Source organism: Tinamus guttatus, unplaced genomic scaffold, assembly GCF_059628265.1.
Source record: "Tinamus guttatus ecotype Peru unplaced genomic scaffold, ASM5962826v1 Tinamus_guttatus_pri_ptg000033l, whole genome shotgun sequence".
Lineage (NCBI taxonomy): Eukaryota > Metazoa > Chordata > Aves > Tinamiformes > Tinamidae > Tinamus > Tinamus guttatus.
In genome coordinates this window covers 1,720,326-1,734,176 of record NW_028288567.1, presented here as the reverse complement: position 1 = coordinate 1,734,176, position 13,851 = coordinate 1,720,326, and the positions used below count along the sequence as shown (strand labels likewise).

The 13,851-nt window shown below is 44.8% G+C and overlaps 1 protein-coding gene across 1 annotated transcript; it reads right to left on the bottom strand.

Annotated features, from left to right (window-relative positions):
* Nucleotides 1-546: 546 nt before the first annotated feature.
* FLVCR1 (FLVCR choline and heme transporter 1) lies at nucleotides 547-10,566 on the bottom strand. The gene is made up of 10 exons (XM_088532030.1): nucleotides 9,961-10,566; nucleotides 7,373-7,517; nucleotides 6,142-6,282; nucleotides 5,516-5,583; nucleotides 5,140-5,243; nucleotides 3,884-3,994; nucleotides 2,669-2,774; nucleotides 2,326-2,437; nucleotides 1,561-1,628; nucleotides 547-743 (listed from the first exon to the last, which is right to left on the bottom strand). The coding sequence occupies exons 1-10, from the start codon at nucleotides 10,564-10,566 to the stop codon at nucleotides 678-680; spliced, it is 1,527 nt and encodes a 508-aa protein (XP_088388156.1). The 3' UTR covers nucleotides 547-677.
* Nucleotides 10,567-13,851: the final 3,285 nt, after the last annotated feature.

Genomic DNA, 13,851 nt, shown 5'->3' with positions numbered 1-13,851 from the left:
AAATGTTATGATGAACCTACAAGGAACTGTCCTCTCTTAAATGCCTTCTAGTATCTATCAAGAAGTTTCAAGGCAGAAGAAATATCAGATGCCAGTATCAAATATCCATGACTGTAGTCATCTCTTATTTTCAGTATTGTGCTATAGACAAAGTTTCCCAGAATGAACATTTAGTTTACACCAGATATAGTAAAAAAAGAAATAAAAACAAATAAAAAAACAGAAGTATCAATACCCTCCAGTTCTGCAGCTACCTACTCTCTGACTTTTCAAGTACACTGGGAAAAATCTGAATTAACTAATTCTTGATTTCTTGGAAAATAAATAAAAATTAGGTGTTTCTGATACGATTGTACTTTAGGTTTCCAGATTTTTCTGTGTGCACCCTGACTGTCTGTTCCTCCCAGGAGAGGAGAGCATTCACACAGTACTTTACTAGTGAAACTACTTTACTAGTGAACTTGGAAACTGCTAGGATGAACATTCCATACAAAGGTAAATTGTTCGCCTTGGGCAAAATGAATCAGGCATCTTCACAGTTTCCACTGCACAAATATCACCAGTATCTAACAAATACATTTTAATACTCATATACATACAAATCCAGTGATTACACTAATTAGTATTGTTCAGCGTTCAACCAAAATTGTGCGTTTCAAAGTCACCTTCCTTCAGTCTCACAAAGAAGACTGAACTTTTAATGCAGTACAAGTTTCATGGTCTACAGGACTGTCAACTGGTACCTGTAAAATAAACAAATAAACAGGAATCAAGCTGTTATGTAGCAGAAGCTGCTCCTATCCTCAGTATTCCTGGGCAATTACTGGGTTAATTAGAGCACACTTATATAACATGGTCAATTAGTTGAGATAGACACTTAACGAAAGCCTTGTTGTCCCTTCTTTTTTGGTATTACTCCAAGAGACATATTCATCACATATAGCTACTGATCATCACATTTTGACTTTCACAAACAAACTTTTGGGTTTTTTTCTCCATTACATTTAAATACAGCAGAATCTTGGTGATCATCCTTATTTCCAGTAGTGCCTGGAAAGCTGCTGAAAGCTGGTCTTGGGATCTCAGTCTCCCTCTAAATTTAAGGGGGTGCTCAGAAAAAGAATGGACTAATTCTTTGATAAAATATAGTGTAAAAACTGCAGCACGACTTTTGCTCGTTACACCCTGACTCATCTTAAAGGAATGCCACTTCCTTCTAATGAAAAGTGTAGTGTAACTCCTAGACCAACACATAAAAATGCTTCACAACTCACAACGCTAACTGCAGGCGTGAAAGAGCTAGATTCAAATAATAAAAACAGAGATCAATATTAACCACCTAAATTGCAGGAAAGAAAATGTGAGTGGAAGGTGTTTTACTAGGGGGAGAAACAGATATATGAGGATAGGGACCCATGTAACTGTTGTTCCAGTAGAACAAGGAAGAAGTCACATTACAGGTTCCTGTCAACTACGCCTTTGCTGTTAATATGATCATACCCATGGAAGCCAAGCATTCAAGGACAATAATACAATCAAGGGAAAAGATTCAACACTTACGGCTTTAACGTCCACATTCATAATCCCTGAATTCACATTGTGTCTTCGCAAATCTGATTTTATTAAGGCTGAAACAATCAAGCAAACAGAGAAGGCCGTGTTGACTCAGTAATGACATTCCTTCCAAGAAGGATGTTTTGTACAACAAAGCACACAGGAGCTACTTTCAGCATATACTCAAAATTCCTGTACTCATTCTTACGCAATCAGCACTGCTTCACTTCTTACCAACAATCTGAACTTGCTCCTCACATATCACATGCAAAAAAATCACACTAAGAACTTTTAAATCACGAGTACCTCCAGCAAAATTTGATGGTTTTGACACCATCAGCACACTTCCAAAGTACTGGTGTGTGCAAATTCCTGCCACAGCTTATAACATCAGCAATTCCTCATATTTGGGCAACTGCAAACTGTCTGTATATAAGCATTTGTTTGCATTTACTAGCCTACTCCAAGATAGACATCTGCCTCAAGGCCAAGACACCATTCAAGAAATGCATCCAAACAGATGGTAGTTCACATACGAGCAACACCATCCTTGAGCAGAAGGTGTATGCACAGCACGTACTTAAATAACACACACATGCACACACGCACAAAAAACAAAACACCCTCCACTTATGACTAACTTTTGTCCTCAGCCCAGACAGGAAAGCCAAGCAATTAAACACTCAATATCCAAGTTTCACATAAATTCACTAGCTAAAAATCCCCAAATGATTAGATAAGAGGTAAGTCATTGCTTGTGTTTCTAATTACCTGTTAAGATAATGCCCACAAACATCCAAGCACAAAGAAAGAGGTTTCCTGCACGAGGACTGTAGTTTGTTGTGAGCTTTCCTTGAACAAGAGTAAAGATAATTCCAAATATCTGCAAACAAATAAGTCTATCAGTATTGCAGAGAAAGAATTCACCATCTTTTGTTTTGCTTGCACAGTGTCAGACTACATCTTATAGAAACCAAATTAAAAAAAAAAAAGACTAGAGCAATATAGCAAGGATATAGCAGCCAAATCTAAGAAAGCCTTCTCAGATTCCAGCAGAGCAAGGCACAGAGTGCAGAGTATCAGAGTATTATTTCACTTGAAGAAATGATATAACCTGTGCTGACGCGTTAAGGAGCCCTGATGAAGTGCCTTCAGACTCGGGGTATGTGATTTCCACAGCAAATTCAAACCCGAGTGGAAGATAGCCAGTCATGAAAAACCTGTTAAGAGGAAAAGAAGAGGATGACAAGTGTGGCTTTTATCTATTATCACTGCTAAGAAAACCAAGGCATAAAAATATGCTAGTGCGAACTAGCTGTTATTCTGGACTAGCTGTCTGCTTTCAAAACCTAATTCAGGATTCAGGTCTTGAATTGAGCCCTGAATTCAGGATGTGTTTGTCTTCCCCCATCTCATTTCCCTGATCTCATCCAACTATTTCTGCCATACCTCTTTCTTGGAGGACAAATACATTTTAATATATTTAATATATGTGCCCTGTTTCCCATAACCACCTGCACTCCACAAGCACGAAACAGCCTTCTTCACAAAGTCCACAAATCACTGCATGAACTAATTACTTCCAAATATGAGACATATGCAGAGCTCAATCTAAAGAATCATGTCATGTGGGAAAGAGACCACGAGTAGTGGGATGGATGGACACTGTGATGGCAACCAGCAGCTCCCCTGCAAGGGGCTGAAGGGCAGATGGGTGTGAGGAAGGACAGGGGCTTCACACAGTTTGGGTGGTGGTTTCTAAATTGAACCTCCCAAGAGAAGCTTCAGCTGCTCCCCTGCCCATCCTGTCTAGACAGGGCATTACACCCTCAGCATCTCTGGGGTTTTCTAGGTTTTACATCTCTCAGGACTGTGATACATGTTTTTAATCAATTGACAAAGCACCAAATAGATCACCTGGGCTAACAAAATATAAATTAGTAACACACACAGAAGCCAGTCTTCCTAAACATACTCCATTAGACTCCAGTCAAATAGCCACTGAAGACATGAAGGAGATTTAACTTTATTCCAGTGGACTTTGTGAATTGCAATTAAACAAACTGGCCACATACAGACTTCCGTTGGGGTGGTAACAATTTTAAATGCAATTCACTTTAGATGTATGTTAAATGTAATTTACTTTAGATTTACATTGATGTAACAGAAGGTGAGGTATTATTAAACTGCAACCGTACTATAAGATATAGATATATGTTGTGAGTATGGCATCAGAGTATGCAGCAGCATAGTTAACATGGCCATTAGCTTTTCACATTGTCACAGACACTGTCTGTCAGCAGAACAGCTGCCCCCTTTAACTGCTTACCCAAGTACTCCTCCAGTCACAAACACCACGATGAGGTACCCGAGATCCAGGGTGAACGTAAACACCACCATCCCAATAAAAGACAGAATGTAAACAATCAAAGTAGTTTGCCTGCAACCCAACAAGAAACATACACACGTTGTTAATGTAAGACCATGGCACGTTGCTGAAGTACGACAAAGTCATAAAAACGTCACTTTAGAACTGACATTCTGCAGTTGGGAAATTTGCTTCATGTAACGTTGACTCAAACACATCATGCACTTCCATGTAGGTGCATCCCTTCCCCAACTCCTTATTCCCTTAGTTCTACGGCTGCTTCACTCAAGACTAAGAGAAATTCTCAGATTTTTAAAGAATAATCACATCAGATACGATTACCTCGAGGCTGTTTTAGTTCTCTTGGTCATCCTGCAGGATAGGCCATTAAACAAAAATTGAAAGATGAGCAGTCAAATCAAATGTTATTAGTGCTAAAAGTCAGCCTAAGGGGCAAGTCAAACAAACCCCATTTGGGTGTTTTAATCTGAAATAATGATTGTCATCAAAAAAAAAAAAACCACATAATTTATTTACAGGCCAAGCCACATGCAGAAATAAGGCCAATCTAGAAGATTAACATCCATTATGCTCCTGGAGTCCTTGCACATCCGACTCACCAGGGGAGAGCTCTTTCCAGAACCCATCCTCGTGTTTCGGCAAGCAGCACATGAACACGCTGCCCACGCCATGGGTGAACTGCCCGGAGCTCCTACCCCCAAAACACAGTTCTGCTCTGTTGGCATCCATCCCCTGAATTAAGGCAAGTGTTGGCCTTATCAAAAGGCTCAGAAAAAGCGTTTAAAAAAAACAACAAAAAAAAGAATCTATTGATCGTCTGCTGCACAAAAAAAAAAACAGACTGTGCTTTCAGCCTTCATGTGGTCCCTCAAGGAGGAGGAGACAAGCTGGCCACCTCATGCAGCACATACAAGGCTTTTCTTATTAGCATTACACTCCTTGCAGGGCAAGGGTAAGGACTAGATAGAAACCCCCTTCCGCTCCTCACATTCTCCACAGCATTCCCTCTCTCTTTTGGCCAAGAACCAACTTGAAAGTCTCAAGCTCTGGCTGTAGCCTCTGTGAAGGCTACTGAAAGATCAGGGACTTGCTGCCTTTTACCCTCAGTTCACGTCTTCCCTTGTACTCCAGCACTTTTCTAACATGGTTGCACCGTTTTCCTACCCTTAACCCCACACATGCCTACCCACACTTACTTGTATGTTTTAGTGTAATCCAGCCACAAACCACAAATAATCGAACCCACCATTCCTGCCACCACCAGTGTCAAGCCAATTCTCCCAGCGTTCACTTCTTCTCCCTTTCAACAAATATTTATACGGTGCTCATTAATAACTTGCTTCCACTCAGAGTCAAGTTCAGACCTCTCGGCGGTCACAAACACAAACAAACATTCCTATGACTCCATAGCTGAATGACACGAGATGCAATAAACCATAGAGGGGTACAAAGGAAACCAAATGTCTGAGCACACACAGTGCCTATGTAACAAGAAAACTGCAAAAGTACAGTTAAAAACAAAAACACACATGCACACATTAAAAAGACAGTAAGAAGATTTGAGAAACTTACTTCATAATGTGTTATTATCATCTGGTTTAATAAAGTAGAGACAGAATAAAATGCCCCAGTCATAATACCTAAAAAAAACAAAAGAGGACAATTCACCTCCTTGTCATTCAACATGTGTCAGTCAGAATTTACATTTGCATTATAAATATTTCCTACTAGATAATTCGGCAAAATACCCACTGCTTGCCTGGATAGTCCTAGATTTTTCTCATAACAGTCTCATCTCTATGATCTGTCAAGGGCCACTGTCAAAGGCGTTACTGGCTGCCAAGAAGAATTAGATTATATCCCTAAAGCTATCACATTCACTACTTCTGAAATTGAGAACTTCATGTAAATCACTCATACTTCAATTACTTTTACCAGTAAGGCGAGTACAGGGGTACTCCCTCTGAGCACAGGGTACAAGGCCATTTCTCTTTTTTTTCCCCTAGATTTTTTTTCTGACATAAAATGTCTGCAGTCACACATTTAGTTTCACTGTATAGCCCCCTTCCCAAATCTGAGGAAGACAGGTACATCTTTCACAGCCACAGAGACCAACAGTCACTAAAAGGAGAGGGAAAAAAAAAAAAAAAGAGCTTTAAGTACCTATTTGGACTGTGTTGCCAGACTTCACAACTTACCATAACTGATCAGCAAAAGGACAAATGGAATATTTTTGAATAAATTAATAATCGACTGCTTGTAGGAGTAATCCTCAGGAGGCTGAGTTCGAAGGACTGCTTGAGAATGACTAGGAGGGTATTTGGGCTTTTCTTCAAACACTAGGGAAAAACAAAATGAAAAGATTTTGGTCTGCCTTTACCAGACGAACATTTTTCAAAATGCGAAGAGTTTTAGTTTGAGTGATTTCTGAGGACGCATTTGTGGTCTTTTTTAGTATTTTTATAAAATAATCTTCATTTTCTCAGGGTAGAATCAAGCCACAGCCCCTAGGGATGTGCTAAGTATTTGTTCCTGACTGCTACACTCAGGGGTACACTTCACCAGCAAGGCATCTGGACTTTATTCTGCAGTTCTTGCAATGCAGATGCAGAAGTAGAAGAAATTTACATTCTAACACAAATGTCCTTTTGCTGGGTAGCAAGAAACTAAGTGAACCTGAGAGAGGCTGATCCACATGAAACATGACAAGGATGAGGAATTGGTCGTCTCTTACCCCTGACACAAGAAGTGAACATGCGTAAACCTCAGAAAAGGTAGCCTCAGTTACAGGCAAAGAGAAAAATGTATTAACTACCAAAGGCTTCAATCTCTTGTTTTCCACTTTGTTCTTGTATTTTTAAAGATGAAAGTTATGATCCCTCCCAGTAAAATCCCCTTGCATCCTTCTTAGATGTGAAAGCTCTCTGTTAATGTATTCATGAAAATAGTTTCCCCCAAAATTTCCTCAGAAGATGAGCAAGACCCAACCCCCTTAATCACAACACCTACTCCTTGTTTTTAATATTTAATTTTCTTTACAAAGGGCAAAATTAGGGTGATTTATTTCTTTAGCTTAGCTACTGAAATTAATCTACCTTTTATAATTGAGCATGTTTTGGAGTAAAACTGTGACAGTTCTGCAAGAAAAGAAGACATTAATGACTTGGAATTTCCTAAATATTTGAAAGTGTTCTTGAGCATATTCAGAGTCACGACTAGGCTGCTCTTCTCACATAGGCAAAATTTAGATCACCCAGTACAGCTGGCTAACAGGTTCACCACTAAAGCTCCACACCACCTCAGTGTGCTACAGAGGGAGCCTGAAGATACCAGACAAGTAACTTTGAAGTTGTCACTGCCTAAAGTAAGATGGTCTAAGCACTCCCTGTGGTCCCTGTACTCATGATATTATGAAAATAGATCACTTACCAACTCCGGTTAAGAGGAACAGGAGCGTGGATACTATTGCTGTTCCATAGAACATGATGCTTATATTATGTGCCATTAGATCGAGATCATTAGGTGTATTTGGAACCAAAACAGGTGGCAACAGAAAGCCAATCGCAGTGCCAAGCTGTAAAGCAAGAAAGAAAAGCAACATTATTTTCCTAAGAATATAAATTAATAAAAGTCAATAGCCTTGCCAGGTAGGCTTCAGAATTTATACCATAATTACTATTAAAACAAACTATGAAGGCAAAGTGCACCTTCAGCATACTAGTTATGAGCCACTTGCTCTCACTGACACTTTACAATCAGGTTTTCAATGGCCCTGGTTCTTATCTTTTCATTTCTAGATTAAGCTGCAATTATATCTTTAGCAAACAGCATATTCAACTAAGCATTAAGGAAGTTCTTTTTACAAAGAGTATTTTCACAGGAGAATGTTATGCATGCACATTAACTTGTATCAGTAATCCTGTGCGCGAAGAATCAAAAATTGAGACAGAAGACTCCAGTTATTCCTGTAAAAACTCTTCTCTCTTTCTTCATCAAAATCCTGCTTTTGACATCGCAATCCTGCCGCTACTGCAGGACCAACACGCAACAGGAAAAAAAAATGTGTCCTCATTTAAAAAAATAAATAAAAAGAAATCTACAGCCAAAGAAACCTCCCCAAAGTAGTGAGTTTGTATTGCAACGTAGCAATAAATTTAGTACTGAAAAATAACAAAAATCAACGACGGACCAAAAACTCCACTAAGTCTGATGTACCTATCTGAGATGCTATTTTTTTTTTAAATCAGCCACTCATGACAGCCCTTGGCATGTACATAGGTGCATTCCCAGTTATTTGCATTTCATCTGCAAATTATCAGGGCTTCAGAAAAAAACAGGCAATTTGATTTTTGATAACTACTCTGACCCTCCTGTCCGTAATGCAGGGACCTGCTTGCTATAGCTTCAAAGGTCTGCAAAATATCAGGTGCACAATATAAAGACCAACAGCCCCATGCACTGTAACGATCCGGCTCTTCTATAGAGCTCACCTCGTGCGATTAGACAAGCACAAGATATGTAATTGAGGCTAGTATCCTAATGCATATGCAGAAGGTGGCTGCACTGTTATACAGACAACATTGATTGTAGTAGGCTTTTAAACTTTCAAGTGCCTAATTTGTCATCTTACTCTTTCAATCTATTGCTTGGCACTGTATAAATCTTTATGGGTTATAGGCAACACGAGGATCTTAAGACCTATAGCACAAGCTCTACAACTGGAGCTGGTGGAGTACTGGCCAGCTGCAGAAGAAGACACGATGTGCAGAATTGCCTGAGGAAGGTGAAAGCCACCTTCTCTGTGCATTTCCCAGATATTTACCAGGCAGCAGAAGACCACCGACTACTTGGATGCTCTAAGAGAAGTCCTAGCCTCTGCAGGGGAATGTGCTCCAGCAGGCACCTAAGTTCCCACATTCACACCTCTGCTACTGCCTCCCTTGTCCCTCTTTCCCTTGCCTTCCCCCCTCTGCACTCCCGACTCTTCCTCTTGCCCTTCACCACTGCATCCCCAGAGCAGAGCGGAGCTGCTGTCTGGCACAGGGATGCACAGGAGTGCAGGCAGTTCAGCTGCCAAGGAAGTCCTCAGTCCGACTCCTGGAAGCAGATGCTAGATCTTTGCTGACAGCTAAATAATAATAATAATAATAAACAGTCTAAAATGGGCAGTTGGTTTGTCCACTGATGACCTCAGCTTTTTTTTTTTTTTTTTTGAAATAAAAAAGTTGAAAAACAGTAAACCGACACATAACAAAATAACAAGCAACTCTTAACCACCAATACGTACCATTTCACCCTTAGCAAACCAGAGGGAAACATAACTAGTGAGAGAGCCAAGGCAGGCCAAACCAAAGCTCTGTAAAGTTAACCAACGGGCACCTACGGCTGCAGCCTGCACCAGACGGCCCCGTGGGGACCCGACTGCTTCGCTGTCCCAGGAAAGCGGGGCCAAGGCTGTGAGACGGCAGGGCGGGGAATAAACATTATCTATAATAATAATTTTAAACAGACACATCGTCTTATTTGCTGGACTGATACAGGTCTGGCAGGCGTGGGGGCTGTAAAGAAATCTGTGCCTGGGCTGCTTATCAGCTCCCCGTGCGACTTATCGAACCCTTACGGAAAAGGTCGCGAGTCGGCGAGCGCCGACTGGCTCTGCTGCCGCTCAGTGCTTCATGGCCGTATTTTAAAATGGAAAAAAAAAAAAAGAAAAAAGAAAAAAAGGAAGAAGTGGGTGGACAGTGCAAGTTCATCAGTACGTTCTGCAGAGCGAGGCGGGGTGAAACGCTGCCTGCCCAGCTGCCCATCACTGCTGCCTCTGGCTCCATCAGTCCTTCCCCTCCACATTCCTCTCTCTAACAAGACCGACTATGAATAAATAACAGTAACAAGGAGGCAATAGGGCCCCAACGGCCGCCGAACGGCCCCAACGGCCGCCGCGGGAGGCGGCAGCGGCTCTGCGGCGCCCCGCGCTCCCCGCCCGCCTCCCGCCCGGCCTCCGGCGGCGCCGCCCGTACCTGGTTGCCGAGCACGGCCACGGCGCAGGCCGTGGACACCTCGGCGGGCCCGAACCAGACGGCGGCGACGCGCGAGGGCAGCCCCAGGATGAAGACCTGCGCCACGGCGCACACGGCCTGCGCCGCCATGGTGACGCCGTAGCGGCCCGGCGCCACGCTGGCGCACTTGAGCCACGCGCCCAGCGCGTTGAGGCCGGCGCCCAGCAGCGCCGTGAGGCGCAGCCCGCGCGCGTCCAGCAGCCAAGTGGCGGGCAGGATGAGCGGCACGTAGGCCACCATGTAGACCATGGAGAGCCAGTCGACGTGCGCGAAGGAGACGCCGTAGAAGTGCGCGAAGGCGCTGCTCAGGATGCTGTACTGGATCCACTGGAAGGCGTTCACCAGCGAGTAGCCGCTGAACACGGCGAGCACCGCGAGCCGCCGCCGCGACAGCCGCGTCTCCGCGCGCCCGCCGCCCGCCGCCGCCTCGCCCGCCGCCGCCGCCGCCTCCTTGCCGGGCAGCAGCAGCCCGTTGCGCTGCGGGGCCGCCTCGGCGGCCACCAGCATCTCCGCTCGCTCGCCCTCCGCCTCCTCCTCCTCCTCGGCCCCGTCCCCGGCCTCCACCATGTCGCCCGTCTCCGCGCCCAGCTTCCCGGCGGCGGCGGCGCTGCTGGCGGCGCGCAAGCCCCGCTCCGCGGCTCTGCCTCGGCTCGCCGCCCACCAAGGTCACCCGGCGCCGCCGCTCCGCCCCGCCGACCGCCCCTGGGCCGGGCCGGGCCGGGCCGGGCGGCGGCACCGAGCTGCGGGCGGCAGCGCCGGGCGGCTGCTTCCCTGCCCGTGCTCGTGGCGTGGCGCGGACGGGAGGGGTCCGTGGGTGGCTGCCCGGTTTTGGCTGCTGGCGGCTTCTTTCTTTCTCTCCTTCTTCGTTTCAGCTCTTGCTGCAGCCCCGTATGCCCAAAAGGCATTGCATGCATCCAGCATGGGAAGAAGCTTCTTAGCGTGTTTTTTTTTTTTTTTTAGTAGTGGTCCTTTCGAGAGCTTGATGCTGAGCAGCACTTTTTAACAGGCTAATTGAAATCTGCTGGCCCAAATTTTTATTTGTTTTAGATACAATCCTTCGGTTTTTGTTTAAGCTGATGCTCTCCAGGCTCTCAAGTGCAGATGGCCGAGGAGCGTGGGGAGAGCGAAACGCTGCCCGTAATCCCCACAACATCTCGGAGGGAGCAGCGGCCTAAGCTCATTCCCGTAATCCCATTCCTGTAATCACTTCCCTGGCCCGTGTGCCGGCCGCAGGCAAGGCCGAGCGGCCGCAGGCCCGCGCTCGGTGACCTCCTGTGCCCAGCTCATCTCCTTCCTGCATCCCCCTGTCCCGCAGGGCGTAGAGGGCAGAGAGGAGCCACCGCGGCAAGGGAGCGCGGCCGGGACCCCGCGTTGACACCGGGGCTCCCGGCGCCCCGCGCTGCAGCCGGGGCTCGGCGTTGCTAGGACCCCACCGCTGCAGGCCGGGAACCTTCGCCAAACATTCCTGCTTCCCGCTCGTCCTCTGAAGTTCAGTGCGGCTCAGGTGTGCGGTGCTGGGGTGTGCGGTGTTCTTGTACGGTGGTACATTACGTCAGTACGAAAACTCCTTAAACCCGGCGTGGTACCTGTGGGTGTGGGGGTGGTACGCAGCAGGCCCCGTCCAGGATTATGAATCTACAGCCATCAGCTCAACACTGTAGGGAAAAGATGGATTGTTCTCCAAAGAGCTTTAGGAAGAAAGATCTTTAAGCCATATTTAGGTTTGTTGACAATGTTAGAAGTATTTGGCTGTGGGAAAGCTGTTGGTGTACGTTCAGCAAATAAAATACTGCAGACTGTTCATGGATCTGGTAGAGTCTTACCAGATTTGCGTGTGTGCAGTAGAATATGCCTAGTCTTTAAATTTCCGCGTAGACTATGAGCTGGTATTTTTTCACAAGATCGGGTGATCTCAACTGCATCTCTGGGTGTTATTTACAACATGATGATTACACAAACACACACTTCAAAAATACTGTTTTGGCTATGTTTGCTTTCCCTAAGTACCTAGCTGAGCATCAGTAGAGATGGGTGCAGGCACCACAGATTTTTAGAGGTTACTTCTGCCTGGCTTCAAGTTCAAATACTACTTGCTAGAACAACTTCACCTTTTTAAGAAACAGGATGTCAGTTCAGGGAGAAGTCTTGTAGAAACTGAAAGAAACGTTAGCAAAGCCACAGAGCACAGCTTTCACTTCACAAACACATGTTGGTGTTACGCACTGGTAGAAAGACGCTTAAAACACACTGGAGGGCATGTCGGGCAGCACCAGTTGTGATCACTGCAATCCAGCTCTCCGTGCTGCTGAACTGGCACAGTTCTGGCCTCGGCATATTTCAGGATTAGCACGTGCCAGGGAGCTGTGCGTCCCCTGGCAGCTCAGACACAGCCAGCCTTTTGGGATGACAGGAGAATTTAACCCCACGGGGCAGCGAGGCTGCCAGCTGGCCTGGGGAAAGGGCCGGGACCCTTTGGAGTCCAAAGCAACTCTCGTCCTTTTGAAAGAAGGTGTACGCATTGATTTTAATCTGATTGCGTTTAACCAAGCATTTCCATTGAACTTGTATTTATTATCTTTTATTTATTATGTACAGACTTGGAGGTTAGAAGGCAGATTAGAAGAAAGGGTATGTTTTGTGGTTGCAGACGCATCTGAGGTTCCGCCTTCGCAGCAGCCAGACGTCTCCATTACCCGCCTGACAGTCCTGCATCCGGTTTCGTTGCCTTCTACTCGGCGCTCCTGCCCGGAGGGCACTTTTCTCCAAACGATGTCTGAGGCAGCAAAAAAGCACCTGGTTGCCCCACGCACGGCGAGGGAGCCTGTGCGTTTGGTAGAAGGGCGGAATGACTCGATTTGGCTCAGAGCTGAGAGGAGACATTTCCCTCAAAGCAATCGGGGTTCCTTAGAGATCAGTAGGGAAAAAGAGCCCGAGCCGGACAGTGGAAGGGGTTCCTGGATAGAAGTTACCTGTCTTCACCATAAGGAAAGGAGACATTTTCCAGAAAGAAGTAAGTTTATTCACGACAGGTCAACACGAGGTCAAATTCTGCTCTGCCAACTTCCATACCGAGATCAGTAAAGTGAAGTGAAGGCAGGTTGAACTTGATTACATAAGGGCAGTATGATTTCATATTCAGAGATATTTATTTCCATAAGTAACTTCCTAAACAAGAAAGGAAAGGGCCAACAAATTGACAGCATCAAGACAAAGTCCTGATAGTTGTCCTCTGACTTTTCACACAGCTGTATTTCACAGACATTATTTTTGAGCTATGTCCATTTGTATGAGAAGCAGGGCCAAGCACATTGTTGCACAGCAAGAGAAAGTTGTCCTGTGAGAAACCTCCAATGCAGGAGTTCACTAAAAGTGCACATCATGATTTCTACATTTCACAGGCAATTTATTAACCTAAAAATAACCCCACTGATGTCAAGGCTTACGGCACAGACTTAACTTAAAGCTGCTGCTATCCTTTTATTATCTACCCTTTAAGCCTGAATTTAGGCTTGCCCCGAAGATTCATGTTAGAGACAGAGAAAGAAATTGCTTCCGTAGATGCAACCATTAACAAAAATTCTATTTTCCCGAAAGCAGTGAAAAGGGTAGGATATATCTCATTTATCAGGCAGTCACCTGAAAACAACTGTTATTAATTGACTCCCCAGTAATTATTTTCTTGTGCCCAAAACTTTACATACCAGGCAGAAATATACCTTGAAATTTTCAGGCTGTGGAAAATTATAAAGCAATTAGAAACACAGTATCCTTTTTTCAAGTGGTGTTATTGTTCCTGCAGTAGCATATATTCTATTGAAAGAACAACTCATTTCCGTAACTATTTTTAAATTT